The sequence below is a fragment of the Ochotona curzoniae genome, unplaced genomic scaffold (genome assembly GCF_017591425.1).
Source record: "Ochotona curzoniae isolate NIBS_2020 unplaced genomic scaffold, NIBS_Ocur_1.0 contig_2754, whole genome shotgun sequence".
Lineage (NCBI taxonomy): Eukaryota > Metazoa > Chordata > Mammalia > Lagomorpha > Ochotonidae > Ochotona > Ochotona curzoniae.
The window spans coordinates 19,314,571-19,334,713 of NW_024465582.1; the positions used below are offsets into that span (position 1 = coordinate 19,314,571).

The 20,143-nt window shown below is 39.8% G+C and overlaps 1 protein-coding gene across 1 annotated transcript in view; it reads left to right on the plus strand.

Annotated features, from left to right (window-relative positions):
* C7 (complement C7) overlaps positions 1-20,143 on the plus strand; it is a 50,862-nt gene that overhangs the window by 19,724 nt on the left and 10,995 nt on the right. The window contains exons 7-14 of the mRNA XM_040977333.1: positions 886-1,056; positions 2,632-2,875; positions 5,562-5,675; positions 8,944-9,113; positions 10,994-11,222; positions 13,013-13,184; positions 16,025-16,112; positions 18,083-18,215. Coding sequence (XP_040833267.1) covers positions 886-1,056; positions 2,632-2,875; positions 5,562-5,675; positions 8,944-9,113; positions 10,994-11,222; positions 13,013-13,184; positions 16,025-16,112; positions 18,083-18,215 — 1,321 coding nt within the window. The remainder of the gene's footprint in view (positions 1-885; positions 1,057-2,631; positions 2,876-5,561; positions 5,676-8,943; positions 9,114-10,993; positions 11,223-13,012; positions 13,185-16,024; positions 16,113-18,082; positions 18,216-20,143) is intronic.

The window sequence follows — 20,143 nt, forward strand, 5'->3', positions numbered from 1 at the left end:
GGTTAATCTTTAAACAACTCCAGCCACTCTTTTAAGACAGAGTATTGTTACATAGGGTGATTATCTGATGGATTTGAGTGGTGTGTGTCCCCTGTGGACAGGGTATATGTTAATTTTTTTAAAAATATTTTATTTTTTATTGGAAAGGCAGATATACAGAGAAGGAGAGACAGAGAAAAAGATTTTCTATCTGCCGGTTCACTCCCCAAGTGGCTGCAACAGCTGGATGGGAAATCCAGAGTGAAATGCTTGAAATAGCTCTCTGGTAGATTATCTGTTACTTTATTCACATTCTTGCTAAATACTGAATTTAAAGGAATTCGGAAGATTTGTGTATAGAAGGCAGTTTGTGAGCCACTTGAGATTGATACAGCTGATGCCATATGACATGCCTAACAAAGCATAATCGGGGCTGGCATTCTGGTATAATGGCGTAGTAACCTCTGCCTGCAATATCAGCATCCCTCATGGGCCACTTCCAATCCAGCACCCTGTTACTGTGCCTGGGAAAGCAATGCCATGTGACCCATGTTAAGGCTCACGTGGGAGACCTGAAAGAAGCTCCAGGATCCTGGCTTTAGTTCAAAAGCTCAGCTCTAGCCCTTTCAGGAGTGAACCAGCTGATGGAAGATATCGCTGTTTCTCCTTCTCTCTCTATAAATCTGTCTTTCACATAAAAATAGATGACTTAAAACTATCATGATAGGCTAAACTCTTCCACTCCTGCAGGTCTGCTCTTCATGAGTGCCACAGTATTTTGTCAATAAAAGTTTTTGTTTTTTTGGGAAGATAATATAAAGTATGCATGTTAAACGGTCCATGCCAGAGTGCTTTTGATATATTCAAAACCTTAATTCGATTATTCCAAAATCTTTTCTTTTATAGGTGAAAATGAATAATGACTTACACTATGAGTTTTACAACAGTAGCTGGTCTTATGTAAAGCATACATCAGCAGACTCTACGTCATCTAATAGAAAAGGGTTCTTGGTTTTTTCATCTTCATCATCTTCAAACAGTCATGCCATACATAATAATGAAATCCACAAGAAAAAGGTTAGTATGAAATATCAGCTATCTTTTCTACATTTTAGTGGTTTTAGATATTACTAACAATAGCAGATTTATTTTAATGAGGCTTTAACTTTTCTATTGAAATCAGGGTAATAAAATCTTCTTTGAGAGACACTACAATGCATGTCTTTAAAAGGTGCACTAGGATATTGTTAATTCTCTTTGATAATATGCTTATTTCTGATTTTCATTTCTCATTGAAGTATTTGTTCTTATTTGAAAATGTTATAAAAATTATCTTGGGGTCGGTGCTATGGCACTGTGTGTTAAGTCTCTGTCTGTGGTGCTGGCATCATGAGATGGCTTGCAAGTTGAGTCCCACTTCTCATCCAGCTTTCTGTTTATGGCTGGGAAAGCAGCTGAAGGTGGGCCCAGTATTTGGCCCCTGTATTTATACTAGCTTCTGGCATGGGAACAGCCCAGCTCTGAATGAACCAGAAGATGGAAGAGCCCTGTCTTTCCTTCTCTCTATGTAAACACGCCTTTCAAATAAAAATAGATTAAAAAAAAAACTTATTACCCTGAACACTATTTTAAACTATTCTGAGTTCTTCATTTATGATTACTAATGCTGCTATTCTAAATTTGCATAAATTCTTTAAAAATAAACTGAATGCTTGCAATGTGCTTCTGAAATGTTAAAACTGGCAGGTTTATTTTTCTCAGCATGAAGCCAAAAGATCTTAAAAACACTTTATTTTGAGAAAGCAAATTTTTATCTGGGACAGTTAGAAGAACTTATTTTCGAATAGTTTGCTTTGAAATACTAAAACTTTCATGTTGGGAAGCTCACACAGTTGAGATGGATTGTGCAGATTTATATACACGTATTGCTGAAGAATTTTTCACTCAGATCATTACTGATAATCTGCATATTTTACCTCCTTTGCCGAGTCATTAACTTGATTAACAGATCATGTAAGGAAGGTTCAATGATATTGATATTGTTTGTTTTATGACTAAGAAGCTGACCAGGAGAATATGAGCTCTAAAAATGTTTCTCTATATTATATTGTTCATATGTGGGGATTTGGTGTAAGATTGATCTGTTTTGGAGATCATGAAAGGATGCTTGTGAAATGTATAAAATACCTCATTTTAAAGCAGCCTAGGATATAAAAAACTCATTATGGAAGACAAATTCCATGGTCATGCTACCTGTGAGTTATTGTCAAGGTGTGGTCCCAAGGTATACGGAATTTTGCATGTTTATTAATGGAGCTATTCAATGGTTGAAGTTGATTTTGTTTGCCCATGGAGGAAAGCATTCTTGGTCTTAGGACTCCAGAGGTCACATGTAAAATACATCACCATGATATATCCATTAAGAGATTATTCCTGTTTGGGATTCAACAATTTTTTCAAATTCTTCAAAATTTTCTTATTTTGTTGTACAGAGTGGGCCTGAAAGAAGTCTTATCATTAATTCAAAAGAAAAACTGACAAAATCTGGATAGATTTGAAGGGGCAGTTGATGGGAGCCTTGGTAGGGGATTCTTTCATTGCCTTTTTTTTTATTCCACCTAAAATTTATTTTGCTTTTTCCTTTTCCTGTAGAGTTATCAGCTGATGGTTGTTCAGAACACTGTTGAGGTGGCTCAGTTCCGTAACAACAATCCAGATTTTTTGCAACTTGCTGAGCCATTCTGGAAGGAACTCTCCCAGCTTCCCTCTCTGTATGAATACAGTGCTTATCGAAGATTAATCAACTCATATGGGACACATTATCTGCAATCGGGGTCCTTAGGAGGAGAATACAGAGTTCTATTTTACTTGGATTCAGAAAAACTCAAACAAAATGGTACAGTATAAAAATTGTTATATAAAAGCATTTTAGGGATTTTAATGGGGAAATAACATGTGGCTAAACCTTTAAGCTTTAAATTTTGACAAATAGAGACTTACTCCCCAAATTGCTGCAATGACTGGAGCCTATCCAATCTGAAGCTAAGAGCCAGGATCCTCTTCCAGGTTTCCCATGCAGGTGCAGGATGCCAAGCCTTTGGGTCATCTTCTGCTTTCCCAGGCCATAAGCAGGGAATTGGGTGGGAAACAGGGCCGCTGGGATTAGAACTGGCACCCAGATGGGATGCCAACATTTGCAGGAGGATTAGCCTGTTGAGCTATTGTACCAGCCCCTGGCCCATCTTTGTTGCTTTCTCAGGGCATTAGCAGAAGCTAGATAGGAAGTAGAACTACTAGCATACAAACCAGCACCTATTTGGAATGCCAGCACTGCAGGTGGTCAGGTGATGACTTTACTCACTATTCCATAATGCCAATCCCCACACCTTGTCTAGTTTTGCAGGATGGAAATGAATGTATGAGCACGGATTTTTTACAGCAAAGGCAGAGGCACTGTTTCTTAGAACAATCCACTCAGCAGGTGGCTTGGAATAAAGTGTTTCATTTCTCTCTTCCCCTCACCTCTCCATTTTTATAACAATTAAATGAAACAAAGAGAATTTTTACAAAGCTTTCCAAGTTCATAAAAAATTTTTTTAGCAATAATTTGACATTAGGAAGCTTATATTCTACGTAAAGTTTAAATTTAGATACAGTCAAAACTTTCGGGATATAAGGGATGCTATTAATTCTTCCCTAGGGAATATTTGTTATAGGATCCCTGCTCACCATCCGGTCTGCCTGTGATTTATTGTTATTACTTGTGAGTAAGGAAACAATAGCAGTGTCCCAGGCCTGCCTTCCCCTTTGTGGGCTGTGGACCCACTTTGTAGATTACACAGGAAGAACTCATGTGGAACTGCTGGGGAGGGAATTAACTGGAGGGTTTGGAGCAGGCCAACATGGTAATATGGCCTTTTAATTCTGGAACCCATGGTGGAGGGACTCCTGACTTCTGAATGTGTGGAAGAAGATTGATTTACCCATCTTTTGGTGTGTTAACTGAACTTTCTGCCAGTGAGTTCCTCTCCTCTGTGCAAGCCCAGGCCATGAGCCAAGTAGCTCTCTACTCCAGGTTTCTTCCACATTTATAGACATGTCTTAAAAAGCAGCGACTTTTAATTATTGGAGAGTCAGATATACAGAGAGGAGGATATACAGAGAGAAAGCTCTTCCATCCGTTGATTCACCCCCCAAGTGGTTGTAATGGCCAGAGCTGAGCCAATCCAAAGCCAGGAGCCAGGAGCTTTCTCTGGACCTCCCATGTGGGTGCAGGGTCCCAAGGCTTTGAGCCGTCCTTGACTGCTTTCCCAGGCCACAAGCAGAGAGCCGGATGGGAAGCGGGGCCGCTGGGAATAGAACTGGAGCCCAAATGGGATCCTGGCACATGCAAGGCAAGGGCTTTAGTCACTAGGCTATTCTGCTGGGCCCCGCAGCGACTTTTAAAAAGATTGCAGATTCATTGTCAAAAACATAAAATGGGGGCTGGTATTGTGGCACAGTGCATTAAGCTGCTGTCTACAATGCCATCATTCCATATAGGCTCCAGTTCTGTTCCCCATTGCTCCACATCTGATCCAGTTCATTGGTCACGCACTATGGAAGACAGCAAAGTATGATTCAAATCTTAGAATTCTGGAATCCTGGTTTGGGGTTGGCTCAGTCCTGGCCACTGTGGCCATTTTAGCAGGTGAATCAGTGGATGGAAAATCTCCTTCTCTCTTTCTCTGTTCCTCCCTTTCTCGCTGCATCTTTGCCCTTTCAAATAAACTGATCTTTAGAAAGAAAACATCAAGTGAGAAACTTTCAGGAAAAGAAAAGGAAAGCATTTTAAAAAGAAGTTTTTTTTTTGTTTGTTTGTTTGATTGTTTTTGTTTTTTGCGGTTTGAATTGTCAAGAGGAAACCCAATGTAAAAGCAGTCTGAGACTATTCTAATAATTGGTAAAATTATATGAGGAGAAAATATATTCCTCAGATTTATTATTTTCTAACCTACACTGGAATTCCAAAAATTCCAATTGATAAAGAGAAGAAATTGTCACTTTCTAATGTTAGGAGTCATGGAAAAAATGTTAGGAATTACAGATTCTAAAGATAAGTGATTGAGCCAGATTCTAAAGATAAAAGATTGCATCAGGGCTAGAGATTTTGGAGTTTTTTTTACCGTAGAATTTGTGAAATCTCAGCCAGGCAGGCTGGAGGCTGTTGTGCTCCCACTTCTGTCCATTTGCTGTACAGTACACCTAAAAAACTTGGTGGAATTGGGGCAAAATACCAGTTTTCAAGTTGTTGCATTTCCACTCCATTTTTTTTTTTTCCTGTAGAAATCGCTCCTAATTCTTCCCTATCTGGCCTCTGCTCCTAGCCTGAGTGAACAGAAGTAAAATAACAAAAGAAAATGCTCTTTTTCCCCCTGGTATTTGGCCATTCGGTTACTTGCGTATGCACTTGTTATGCTGCTTTTGAGTAGATAGTCACAGTGAGGAAGCAACCTCTTAGTCTCCCTGTTCCTCATCTGTGTTTACAGAAACTCATTGAAAGTAGAAACCAAGCATCCTCTCTTTGTGCTTTTCCCTCCCAGGCTTTGAATCATTAGAGCAGAACCAATGTCGTTCCTCGAAGTTCCAGTTTTTGTTTATATCATCATCAGATCACTCATGCAAAGACCTGGAAAAAGCTTTAAAATCAGCTTCAGGTAAATGAGAAGCAGTGTGCTTTATCAACTTAATCTGTCTCTTCCTCTTTCTCTGTCTCCACCTCTTCTCCTTTTTGTCTCCAATAATAATTAATTCTTGATCTCCAAACACTTTTGAAGTTTTAGCAGTGGTTGTGCCTTACAGTTTTCATTTTTTTTTAAATAAGAAAAAGGTTTATTTATTTTTATTGGAAAGACGGATTTACAGAGAGAAGGAGATACAGAGAGATCTTCATTAACTGGTTCACTCCAGCAAGTGATTGCAACAGCCAGAGATGAAATGGTCCAAAGCCAGGGGCCAGAAGCTTCTTTCAGGTGTTCCACATGGGTACAGGGTCAAATCACTTTGGGCCATGCTCCATTAGGCCACAAACTGGGATCTGGATGGGAAGTGGAGCAGCCAGGACACAAACCAGCATCCATATGGCACCTGGGTATGTAAGGTGAGGATTTAGCACTGAGCTGTCATGCCAGGCCCTCTGCTGTTTTCACCCCCTGCTCTGTCTTTCATAGGTCATAGCAGTGAGGCATGCAGGGTGGGACTTCACCGTGTTTCTGCTCTGTATTGGAAATGGATTCTCGGCATATACCATTTTACTTCCCTATAATAGTGTCAATGTTAAGTGGAAGTTTAGTTCTACATTATGGTAAGAATACTTAAGTAGGATAGTTAAGGTTTGGTGCTTGCTGCTGCTGCTGCTGGAGGTTAGAATGGTGAAGCTGGTGTGTTAGTCATTGAGAGATTGAAGAAGGAGCTAGAGAAAGGTAAGCTGTGAGTGTTCCATGTTAAGGGGTGAGGCTTTCATCCTGATGGCTACCAGCGCCATCATAATAATAATGCATGGTTAAATGAAAGAACACATAGATAAAGCCATTGAGAAAGAAGAGAGAATGATGAAGAATCAGGATAAAAAAACAGATATGAAAACCAAAGGAGGAAAGAGAAATCACCAAACCCAATGGATGACTCTCAATCTGGGTGGTGTCATGGCCCAGTCTAACGTGACCCATCTCCTGTTCCAGCACTGTCAGGTATTGGGATCCAGCCCTGTCAGACAGGGAAACGTTAATTAGCAAAGCCCTTCAGAACACTTTTCATGTATTAGGTAATGTATTCCTAGCAACAGCTTTTTTGTTTATTGTTAGATCATGCAATAATTTTCCTTCAAACGTGTTTTTTGAAATTTCCAAGCATACAGAGATATTGAAAGTATTTTATTATATTATGGTAATAATATAGCTGAAAAAAGTTAATACCATATTATGTATTAATATAACCATATACCCACCTCCTAAATACAATTATCATTTTAGGGGGCCTGATGCAATAGCCTAGTGGAAAAAGTCCTCACTTTGCATCTGTTGGGATCCCACATGGGCACTGGTTCATATCTCAGCTGTTTTACTTTCCATCCAGCTCCTTGATTATGGCTTGTAAAGGCAACAGAAGATGGCCCAAAGCCTTGGGAACTTGCACCCACGTGGGAGACCCAGCAGAAGCTTCTGGCTCTTGGCTTCCGATAGGCTCAGCTCCGGCAGTTGAGGCCACTTGGGGAGTGAACCAGTGGGTGGAAGATCTTTCTCTCTGTGTCTTCTTTCCATATAGCTGCCTTTCCAATAAAAAAATAAAATAAATCTTAAAGAAAACCCAATTATTGTTTTGACACTGTGTTATATTTACACACTCATAAAACTGATTTTCAGCAAATATAAGTATATATCTAAAATGTATTTTCTGATCCATTTGCAAATAAGTTGCAGATATCATAATATTTCCTCCCTAAATATATGGATGCATTTTTATTTATCTATTTATTTGTTTGTTTATGATCTTTCCATAGTAGATTAGGGCTCAAAGGGTCAAGGGCTACAGGACAGTGGGTAAGACCATTGTTCCCACATTCTCTTTTTTCCTTCCTGTAACTGGAGGAAGGGAAGGGGCAACGGGAGAAGCCACACCCACCCTCCCGCCCATCCCAGGGTCCCTGATGTGGGGCATGGATGCATTTTCCAAGAAAGATGTTTATCTGCCTGCTACTCCTATCAAACTAAGAACATTAAGGACATAGGCAATAATGTTTAATATTCTCTCCTGTGACATGATTAATTAAAAAATGATTTTGGAGAGCAGTTCTAGGTTCACAGCAAAATTCAATGCAATATATAAATTTCCTACATATGAGAAATTTTATGGGAGACATGTATTATCAAAAACCATGCATGGATTTCCATTCTTTTCTTTTTTTAATTATTTGTTTTCATTTGAAAGGCAGATTCTATGTAGAGAGAAGGAGAGGTAGAGAGAGATCTTCCATCTTCTGGTTCACTCTTCAAATGGCTGCAGTGGCTAGAGCTGAGCTGAGCGAAAGCTGGGGCCCAGGAGCTTTCTTGGATCTTCCATATGGATGCAGGGTCTTGGGCCATCCTCTGCTGCTTTCCAAGGCAGCAGAGAGCCAGGACATGAACTGGTGTCCATATGGGCTACTGGCACCACTGGTCAGAGAATTAGGCAGCTGTATACCATGTCAGCCCCAGATTTCAATTCTTTTTGACACCCAAACAAGTATCTTTTAATTTATTTTTCCATGAAAAATTTAGACCACCCTCAGTGCCATTTCCCACCAGAGAAGAACTTTTGTTATAGTTCATGAATCTACAGTGACACATCATGACCACACAAAGTGTGTTCTTTTGAAAGATTTGCTATCTTATTTCAAAATCAGAGTTACAGAAAGTGAGGGAGAGACAGAGAGATAACCCATTTGTTGATTCATTCTCCAATTGGCTCCAAGGGTTGGAGCAGGGCCAGTCTGAAGTTATAAGTCAAGTATTTCTTCCAGGTTTCCTACATGAGAGCACAGGCCCAAGGCCTTTGGCCACCCTCTAATGCTTTTCCAGGGTGTTAACAGGGAGTTGGATTAGAACTGGAGCAGCCGAGACCAGAACTAGTATCCATATGGGATGCTAGTGCGCTAGGTCACCATGTCAGCGGCACAAAGTTCATTGTTTATATTGGGCTTAGTTCTTGGTGTTGTATGTTTTATGGATTGTGACAAGTACATACACACATGTGTCCCTCCACTGTAGTATCATACAGAATAGTTGCACAGCACTCTGGCCACCACACACACGTTTAGTGTCTCCACAATTTGCTGAATCCAGAATTCAATGGATTACTGTTCAATTTTTTTTCGACTCTTTACTTCTAGGCCTTTGTTTACTTTCTGTTGTGCATCATGAATCATTTCACTTGATTTCTCCTGCATAGGAACTCAGAATAACACCTTGCGAGGTCTCCCGCTGGTTGTGAGAGGAGGAGATACAGGCTTGTCAGGTGACCTTAACAGGTTAGATATGAACGATCCCGCTGGAAACAGAAGACGATATTCTAGCTGGGCACAATCCGTGACTCATGCACCCAGCGTCATCAAGCAAAAGGTATGTGCTGATCTGCTTAAAGCAGTAGGAAGCAGTCGTGTTTATTTGCATTCAGAAAATGAGATTAAATTAAGATGGTTAAACAGAGATGATTGTAATTAGCATTTTCTGTATTCCAGTTATGTTTTGTGTGGTATGTTTTGTGTGCATATATAATGTTCAATTTTAAAGGTTAAATGTCCTGTAAATCCCAAGAGAAATTAATGGAAAAATTTGCATTTTGTAAAACTTTTGACCTAAACTTGATTATGTTTTCATTGGTCCCTAACTTAGAGGATTAGAGGCTTACAAGAGGAATGTATTCGGGCTTGTTTGCTTGTCATCTGCCAGGTCACCTTTCTTCTTGGGACCATGGCTCTTGGGACCTTGAAGCCATATAAATGACGACAGCAAAACTGGATGGCAGAATTTTAGCACATTTTATTGATACAGTCAATTCTTTTACAACACAATATATATATCAATATATATATTGCTGTGTAAAATAGCAAAGATCGTAGAGCTTACAGGTAAAATGGGGTGAGGGATGCAGTTCTCTAAAGCATCAGCTCTGACACTCATAAGGAAAATGATAGGTACCACTCAAAGCAGTAACGTACTTTTATGTATAGTAATTTATTAAGAAAAGCATTGGGACCATTGTTGTGGCTTAGATAGACTAGGCCCCCACCTGTGGTGCAGGTACTGGTTTGTGTCCTAACTGCTCCACTTCCAATCCACCTCTCCTACTTATGGTCTTGGAAAGTAGCTCAAGTCTTTGGGCTCCTGCACCCAAACGGTTGAGAGAGACTGCTGGCTTCTGATTAGCTCAGAGAGGAGGAGAGACAGAGAGGAAGATCTTCTGTTCAATGATTCACTCCCCTAGTGGCCACCATGGTCATAGCTGGGTTGATCTGCTCTTGACTGCTTTCCCAGACCACAAGCAGGGACCTGGATGGGAAGCGGGGCTGCCAGGATTAGAACCAGAGCCCATATGGGATCCTGGCGCATTCAAGGCGAGGACTTTAGCCATTAGGCCACCATGCTGGGCCCCAGAATTTGAAAATTTAACTTCATTTGTTTCTTACTGTATTTTAAGTGCATTTCCTTTTTGTCTATCCTCTAATGAGGTGGTAATGGATTGTCTTAAAAATAATCTAATATTAATTAGAAAATGAGTGCGTTGTTTTCCTTTTTCTCAATTTTATGCTTGCATACAATATATAAAAAATATTCCTTCGGGGCCCGGCGTGGTGGCGCAGTGGTTAAGGTCCTCGCCTTGCACACCCGGGATCCCATATGGGCGCCGGTTCTAATCCTGGCAGCCCTGCTTCCCTTCCAGCTCCCTGCCTGTGGCCCGGGAAAGCAGTCGAGGACGGCCCAAAAAATATTCCTTCCTTATCTGATCTTTATTGTTGTTAGGTTTGTCTTGAATTTGTGGCAAAACAATAGATTTCTTTCTTTTTAATTCAAGCAATAAAGAATTGTATAATACTTCACAGTTGTCTTTGATTTTGTTTTCCAGAATTTTTGTTATTCATGGAGAACTGATGTAAACGATATCAAAAGAGAAGTTTTCGAAAAACAGCTATAAGCTTATCTATTTTATATAGTACTATTTTATTATTAATTATTGTTGTTATGCTCACAATGGATCTAATTTATAAATTAAAAACTTTATAATAGGTACTTATTTGTAGGGAAAGCAGTATATCCAGGATTTGGGGCCATCCATGGTTTCAGGAATCTACTGGAGATCTTAACAGTGCCCCCAGTGTGGTAAGGGGGTACTACTATAGTCATTATAAGAGAAACTTTTAATTTTGCTGAAATGAAGATTGTGTCTAAATGTGAAAAGAGTAACACTCTCGTTACTAATTCTGATGTCTTTGTCTACACAGCTGACTCCTTTATATGAGCTGGTAAAGGAAGTGCCCTGTGCTTCTGTGAAAAGACTCTACCTGAAACGAGCTCTGGAGGAGTATCTGGATGAATTTGACCCCTGTCATTGCCGGCCTTGTCAAAACGGTGGCATGGCCACTGTTGTGGGGACTCAGTGTCACTGCCATTGCAAACCGGAAACCTATGGTGTGGCGTGTGAGCATGGAGTCCTCATAGGGGATCAGGCAGGTGAGTCAGCTGGTTTTTCTGTAGTTGGTTGCTCACATTGTGAAGGGAATTAATTACTCTCCTTTGCCCTCTGGAGTGGGTGTGTTGGCGAGTACAGAATTTAGAATCTCCTTGCTTTCCCCATCTTTTTGTTAGAGCCAGCATAGTTAAGCTACTTTAATGTTTTTCTACTTAAACACCTGCATTAACAGTACCACTATGCCCTTCACTCCCTATTCTCTATTTTCCATCCTTCCATAGTTGTCTCAAGGTTTTGTTAATAAGGTCTGTGGAGCTCAGGTTGCACTGGCTAACCTTTCTAGTGACAAGCTCTTCGAAGCATCCCTATTTCTGTCTTGTATTGTGTGCCATCTGGAATCATTTACAGATATTTGTTGCACATCTGCTAAGTGTTCAACGGGGTGCATGATGCTTCAAGCGCTTAGTACCAGGCTGTGGGAAATTGACTTCTGGAGTAGTTGAAATATGACTAATTTATATATATTTGTTTTTACATTCATGTGTATATTTCTGCTCTGTAGAAAGCTCATTCCTTAAGATCAGGGATGTTTGATTCTTTTCCTTTTCCCCAGAGCTTTAAATAAGTTTTGGTTCACAGGCTTCATTAAATGAAGGTTTGCTGAAGAAATACATGCTTGACTATAGTTGCTTATAGACAACCATGAAGGAGGCATCCTGGCCCGGGCTGCTTACCCTAGTGGCCTATCCTGGTAAATTACACCACCATGATTCATTCCTGTGTGGTTTACATTTCCATGTATCTATGAAATGAAAGTATTCTCTGCTGGTAAGGTTTGGGGCAACCATCCCAATGTATTAATTTAATTTTGCCTCCTATTAACATATTCCAGGGGACAACTTTACTAAATAGCTTCCTAATTGCAGCAGTATGATCACGAAAAGTTCAAGGGAAACTTTTATGCAACTTAGTTTAGGTGTGATTTGTGGTGCTTAAAGATCAGATGTGGAGCTGGGAAATAGAGAGATGTGGTACATACAGAGTAGGAGGAGCTGAGAAAGAACAAGTGAAACACCGTCACTTCTGGGGAACGGTTTAGGAGCTCACTCTCCAGCTAGAGAAACAGCTCCTGGAATATAGGACAAATTCTCTCTCTTTTTCAATGCAGAAAATTTGATGGGTGACCAGGGTGGATTGTCAATGTGACTATAGAATGGAGGATGTTGGAGTGAGCTAAAATGAGTGATTGAAAAATCTGTTTCTTGTTTAATGCACTTTCTCATGTTGTGTGGTGCCAGCCCTGGGGTTAGAGTACCCAGTAGGTTGTGTGATATCTCATAGCAATCACTGCTTTAATGACAGTAATTTATTTGATTTATCAAGAGACTGTCAAGTGAGAAAAAAGAGTCTGGATTCAGCCAGAAGACTAGTTTACAATCTTGATGTGCCTCTTGGCTGCTATTACAACATTGGGGATAGCATTAAATACATTTTCCTTACATTCCATTTCTATTAAATGAAAATAGTGACAGATCTCATTCTCACATTGATTTGTGTTCTGAGATATAAAGAAATGATACAATGTATGTGACAGTGCTTTTAAATGATTGTGCTATAATCGATAAATTTAGCATATTTTTGTAAGCAATTGAGTCTTAATACATTGTGTGGAACCCTTCTGGCCGTTGTGGAAAACCTCAGTGAACAGAGGGGAGGAGACCAATGGCCAGAGCTGTCCCTTTCCTCCACAAGCACATCAGCAGAAGACCAGCGCTCATCTCTGCGGTCTTTCCCTCCAACAACTTAGTAAGTGATCTGTTTTGTCTTACAGGAGGGATTGATGGAGGCTGGAGCTGCTGGTCCCCGTGGGGCTCCTGTGTCCAAGGGAAGAAAACTAGGACTCGGGTGTGCAATAACCCTGCTCCCAGTGCAGGTGGGAAAGCCTGTGTTGGAGAAACCACAGAAAGCAGACAGTGTGAAGATGAGGAGCTACAGCATTTGCGGTAACCAGATCTCTTGACAGTTACATAGAACAAGTGCCCTCTGCAGTGTTCCCAACAATACATAATTCCTTCCACCTAAAGATTTAGAAGAGGGGTGGGCATTTAGCCTAGTGCTGAGGATGCCACTTATGATGCCCTTGCTCTTAATTGGAATACCTTAGCTTGAAAACTGCTTCTGGCTCTTGACTTCCTCTTCCTGCTAAGGCTGACTGCGGGAGGTAGAGATGAGGCTTCAAATGATTGTGTTCCTGAAACTCATGTGGGAGACATGGACTGAGCTGTCAGCTCTCAGCTTTGGCCCTGACCCAGTCTTGCTTGTTGCTAGCTAGCATTTAGGAGTTGAACCAGCAGACAGGAGCTCTCTGTTTTTTTGTTTGTTTGCTTTTTAAGTTAAGTGGCACTTTGTATCAGTGGTTGTTTTGTGCTTTGGTACTGGGGTCAGTTGTAGGAGAGAAAGGCACACGATGACTAACTTGAGCTCGTGAGCTTCAGGTTTTTCTGGAACCAGTGTTACCAAAGGCAGGGCAGCTGAGGGCAGTCGGTTGAGATAAGCAGAAGCTTAGGCATCAAGCAGACCTGCCACCAACTTGCTGTGTGATCTTGGGCGAGTGACTTGTTATATCTCTAAACTTGGAATTACACTAGTAGGTAAATCTTTAATAATAGAATGTTGTTAGAATCCAGTAGGATTAAATATAATTATTAGAGTACCTAGCACATACTAAACATTCAATAATTTTGGACTGCATTTCAAATAATCCCCTGTCCCATATTAATTTTTTTGGATTAAACATAAAGGCACATGTTTGAGATAGGCAATAATTTTGGCTGATTATCTCAGTAATCTGGCACCATTTTTCCTTGTAAAATGTGTTTCAAAATTGCTTAGTTGATTCAAAATATCCCAAGGTCAGGATTCCTTGTGTGACACTCCACCGTTTCACACTGTTAGTAATCTCTTCGTTATCGGGGACTTGTCAAAAAGTTCTAGCAAGATTGTTTGGAGGTTACATAGATTGAAAAAAGGGATGAGGTGTTTGGTGTCTGGCAGCAACATAAGTAGTCTTTGGTGCTTTGCAATACAACAACTAGTATTTCTTGACTCAGAAACCTGGGAAACATACTGGTGGAAGCGAATGCTGCTTTCATTGTATGAGTCTATGGGAGGAGGAGGGTACTGGAGGAGAGATCTGCCTGGTGCATGCATTTCCCCTGCCATTGGACATGCACACAGCGAGGGGCATGTCCCAAGGGATAATTGGAAAATTTTCACTATTCATGGTGCTCCGAGGAGGAGAAGTATCCTCCTGCTCAGTGTGGTCAGATTATGATCAATGTGTCGTGTTTCTGGGTAGGCTCAGACTGCTTTGAGAGCCTAGTAATTCTGTTGATACAGAAGCTTGTATTCCCAGGCTATTTCTGGCACTTTCTCTTGTATTCTGTGTCTGAGGGAGGAGATAACACTGGTGGTATGTTGACCACAGAGGTGCTATTAAAAGGTGGTGTTTAGTGATGGATGGCACAAAGTATCATCATCTTATTACAAGCTCCTCCAAGAGGTAGTTGTGATGGTCAAGTGTAAAGAACTGTAAGGACTGCCATTAGTGAAATGGTATTGGGGCTTCTGTTCCCCCATCTTCTTTTAATGTTTAGCACTCTTACATCAAACTTTTTCAAAACTTGCTTTCATCAAGGCTTTTATATGTATATAAATAACATATAAAAATAAATATGTGTATGTGTATATGTATCAGGATTTATATATGTGTATATATACATATGTATTAGAATATATATACATATTTATATAATATATCAGAAAAAATGTGGATACTGCAATTCCTTACTTGCCTTTTTGTTTTATGAGAGGTAGAAAAAGCACACTTGTTGTAGTCTAATGAATCCAACCTTGGTATTTATTAGTTCATAAACTTACACAAATGATTCAAACTTCCGGAGCCTGCACTCTTTGTGTCTTATAAAACTGCTGTGAGTTTGAGTTGAGATAGCAAATGTTATATAAGCCACTGTTATGGTAGTTGGCAAGTAGTGAATGCTCAGTAAAAACTAATGCTGCTAATGCTGTGCTGTGGCTTTCTTGGGATCACTGACTTTAGTTATCTTATTTTCAACACAAAAGTGTATGTTAAATGTGTTTCAGAACAAAAGGCAAGAGACTAAACAGATTATTAAATAGGTGACCCTTAGAAATCAGGTAGAGTAGGTGTATTGTTCAAAGGCCTTTTCTTCTTTTCTTTTAGTTTTTCATGTTTCTTATGTAGAGGCTATTTAAATCACTGTCTTTCCATGGTTTAAGTTTATATCTGAGTTCTCTACTGCAGGATATGACCAGATTTGGCTCTAAAAATGATGTGGTTGTTTGGCTCAATGGTGAAGATGTTGCTTGGAATGCCCGCATGCCACATGGCAGTGCCTGGGCTCACATCCCAGCTCTGATTCCAGTTTCAGCTTCTTGCTAATGAACACCTTGAGAGGGGGCAGACGATGACTCAGGTGCCTAAGTCTCTGCCACCTGCATGGGAGACCAGAGTGGAGTTCCAGGCTTCTGGCCCTTCCTAACCGCAGTTGTTGTGGGCATTTGAGGAGCTAACTGGTGGATGAATGCTCTCTCCATGTATTCCTTTCTCTCTATATCTCTACCATTCAATAAAAATAAAAACAAATTAAAAAGTTTAAAACAATGATATAAAACACATCAGTACACTTGAGTGTAGTTGTTTTAGATGCATAGAAACAATTCAGTGTGGTACAAACTGCTTACTAAACTGTAGAAATTAATCAAATTAATCATAACTCATTTCTTTCTTTTTTTCTTTCAGGATACTTGAACCCCATTGCTTTCCTTTATCCTTGGTGCCAACAGAATTCTGTCCATCACCACCTCCCTTGAAAGATGGATTTGTTCAAGTTGGTTATGAAAGATATTTTTTTCTTTGTAGTATTGCAAGTTCTATCTCTCTACTGAGGCCATAATACATTTCCATTTACTGTGGTGAAATGTGCTATAAAATGTTTTCTATGTACATTTTTATTTTAGTGGTGAGGGTTTCAGTATATGACTTTTATTCTTCAACCCAAGGTGATTAGAATTTTTGAAGAGGCACTATTTCTTTTGAGGTATTGGAGATCAGTATGGCTATCCAATAATTTAGAAATGTAATTATTCTATAGGACTGCTAAATAGCTGCCACTCTGCATATTAACATATACATCTATTAGGTTTCCTTTATTGACACTCAAAGAAGTCTTTTTTATTTACAAATGTGGGAGCGGGGATGAGGTATTAGGATTTTTTTCAGGAGTCAACAAGATATTTAGTCAGTGTCTTATGAGATGTGGGCTGTTAGAGCAATTTTGTTGTTTAGGAAGGAACATGAATCATCCCCCACTTATCATTCTGGGGGGAATTTCCTTGCTCTGGAGCTTTTTTAATTAGTGCTGTTCCAAGTGCTTGTTATGATGAGGCTTGGCCCCAAATGTCACAGAAATCGCTCCATGGCTCACACAGTAGATATTGACATCAGGATTCTCAATCTGCCAGCCTTGCTTTCTCCATGAAAATTTGCCAATCAAATTTCATGTCCTTGAGTATATCTTACTGAGAACTTAACTTCCCCTGATTTTGGTATTGTTGGAAGATCAAAGGGGCGTGTGTATCTCTCTCTGTGTGTGTTTGTGTGGAGAGAGAGAGAGAGAGAGAGAGAGAGAGAGAGAATGAATCTAGCATCCTAATACCTCTGTGCTCCTGACAGTTACTATAGCTCATGGCATTACTCAGTGAAACATGCTCAGAGAACAATGCCAACATAATTCTTAGATTTTAGTGAACAATGAAGCTGTTATCCCAAACTCCAGTGTTACATGGACCCTTTTTAGGAGCCAGGGTTTCCCCATACTTATTTGACTGGCTGCATGAGAGTCAACCAGGGAACTCAAGATAGACATTGCTACATATCCATTGCCCTCTATTTTTTTTTTTCTGATTTGGTACGTTCAGGGTAAAGCCTGTGGGTCTGATTTTCTAAATTTCTCTAATAGATACAGGACCAAGTTTAGACCCTGTCGAGTTAGATTCTTTCTTGAAGTCCATTTGCCCCATAGAGGAAGACTTCTGGGGCTACAACCAAAGCAGAGTATTTATCCTTTCTCATTTTCCTCAAAACTCAACATCAGCTTGGGACCTTTGTTTCTTGTCAACTTCCCTGAGATACCACCAATGAGCGTGATTACTCCTTCCTTCCCGACGCCTAGTTCTTCTCATTTTCCCTTGCTTCACCATGAAAACTCACCTAGCGTTATAGGCCAATGAAATATCTTTGAATCTGATGCAGCCTTAGAATTATTTCCATTCTTGTAGATAGAGTGAGGGAAGATGAATGTTATACTTGCTCTAAAAAACTATCAGTGAGAAACTTAAACTTTCATGAAAATGCTGATACGATTTTAAAATGTCTGGGTATTCATACTGACACTTCGTGAGTAGAATTGCCAGTGAGTAACCATAATAGTTTACTATGAAGAGTTGGATTGACAAAAATGTTTTCAAAATCTGACAATAAACCACCTTTTCCAAACATGGGAGGGACACTTTGTACTAAAGCAAGTGTCATAAGATGCTCATGTAGTGTCTAGTATTTCTGGAGCAGTCATTGCCATTGTAGTACATGGACATTTATGGTTTAACTTCAATTACTGTTGTCCTTTGTGTTTTTGATTAAGACTGTGTGGGGGAAATATCTTTATACATGATTTTCTAAATCAGACATTTGAATGTAGGTTGCCTGATGGTTATAAGAAGCTGTGATTTATAAGCCAAATATAAAGAAACATAAATATGAAATGGAAAACTCTTCTCTCCATATTTTGTTTTCATTTAGGATGAAGGTACCACATTTCCTGTTGGGAAAAACATAGTATACACTTGCAATGAAGGATACTCTCTTATAGGGGATCCTGTTGCCAGATGTGGAGAAGATTTACAATGGCATGTTGGACAAATGCATTGTCAGAGTGAGTGTCTTTGTGTTGGTGAGCTTTCTGTCTCTATGATTAAATGCTTGAAAACAAAGTATTTATAAGGAAGAAGGTATGTTTTGAAAGAACAATGTGGAACAGGATGAAATAAGAAAAATAACGACATACCATTACCCCCATATCTTGTTTCAAGTTTAAGGAGAGACTTGAACAAATCCTTGGCTTTCGCTAGTTATTAATGGTTTCATTTCATTCAATGAGGTAAATTTTATTGCAAAACAGGCCAGGGAGCGCCATTCATGGCAGTATGTTCAGGACATTCTTTTTTTTTTTTTTTTTTTACTGGAAAGTCAGACATGCAGGAGAGACAGAGAACATCTTTCATCCACTCATTCATTTCCCAAGTGACTGTAATGGCTGGAGTTGAGTAGTTCCAAAGCCAGAAGCCAGGAGTTTCTTAGGGGTCTCCCACATGAGCAGGGTCCCAAGGCTTTGGGCCATCCTCAATTGCTTTCCCAGGCCATGAACAGGGAGTTGGTTGGGAAGTGGAACAGCTGGGACATGAACTGGTGCCCATATGAGATCTAGGCACATGCAAGGCGAGGATTTTAACCACTAGGCTACTGCGGCCATGCCTAAATAAGGACATTTTTACTTGGTGTGTTTTGCATATTATACACATTTAAGCTACAATGTGGCTTCTATCTCAATTGAAATATAATTTATTCAACAGATAGATGGAGCTGTAGGGTTATATTTTTTCTAAAATCAGTTATATATATGTACAACTGAAATACACATACACACATACACACTTAGACTTGCTTTATAAAGAATTCTCCACTGCAATTCTTTATGAAGTCCTAGTGTGTACATGTATCTCTTCTCTTCTCTTTTTTTTTTAAAATTTAGCATTTTTAAAAATTGTTTCCTTCATATATCTGATATAAAGGGGATTTTAAGGGAGAAGCCCCACCCAGTCTCCCACCCACCTCAGGACTCGGGTGTGGGGCTTGCTCCGAGGGTCTTGCTCAAGTGGTCTTGATAGTTCAACAATTCTGAGTTGCTGCCACTTTGGTCACTCCACGCACGATGAAGTTGTTGAAGAATCCACTGATTGACATAGTCTGTCTTAGGGTCTCCATTTGCCCAGTTTTTCACTACCAACATATAGCTGAGGTGATTGATTGACTAGTTCTGTCCTCTGTCTTTTCATGGTTAAGGTTCTGAGTCCAGCAGTTTGATTCCAAAGAGACTTTGTCTGAGGTGTTCCCAGACCAGATTCTTGTATGTACTAGCAAGTACAGGGCCTGGCACAGTCCATCGCCCCATCACCCCAATCAGTGGTTGCAATTTCTGGGTTGGTTCAGTTTCCAGCCCTGTCTACCTTTTCTCTTAGATATATACCTCCTAGCGAAATTTCTGTATTATTGAATATAAAATGCTGTATATTGTTATGTTTAGATGGAATACATTTAAAAGATATTATGATTGTAATATATACTTTTATTTAGGTTAAGTAGGTTGCTGCCAGAGATGTAATGGCTGATTCATTGTGTATCCTTATGAGAATATGAGAAAATTGTTCTGCATTCTCATCAACAGTTAATATCATTTGTCTTTTCAAAAATATTTAGCTGTAATCTTTCTCTCATGGCCAGTGATGTTTTTATGTGTTTAAGTTTTTGCTCATTTTGTACTACACTTTTCTTTCTCTTTTCCTTCCTTCCTCCCTTCCTTCCTTCCTTCCTTCCTTCCTTCCTTCATGTATGTATTTGAAAGGCAGAGTTACAGAGAGAGAGGAGAGAGATAAAATGAGGTCTTCAATCTGCTGATTCACTCCTGAAATGTCTGCACTGGACAGGACTTGGTGGGCCAGGGCAAAGCTACGAGTCCAAGGCTTCATCCAGGTCTGCCATGTTGGACACAGGGGCCCGAGGACTTGGGCCACTCCCTGCTGCTTT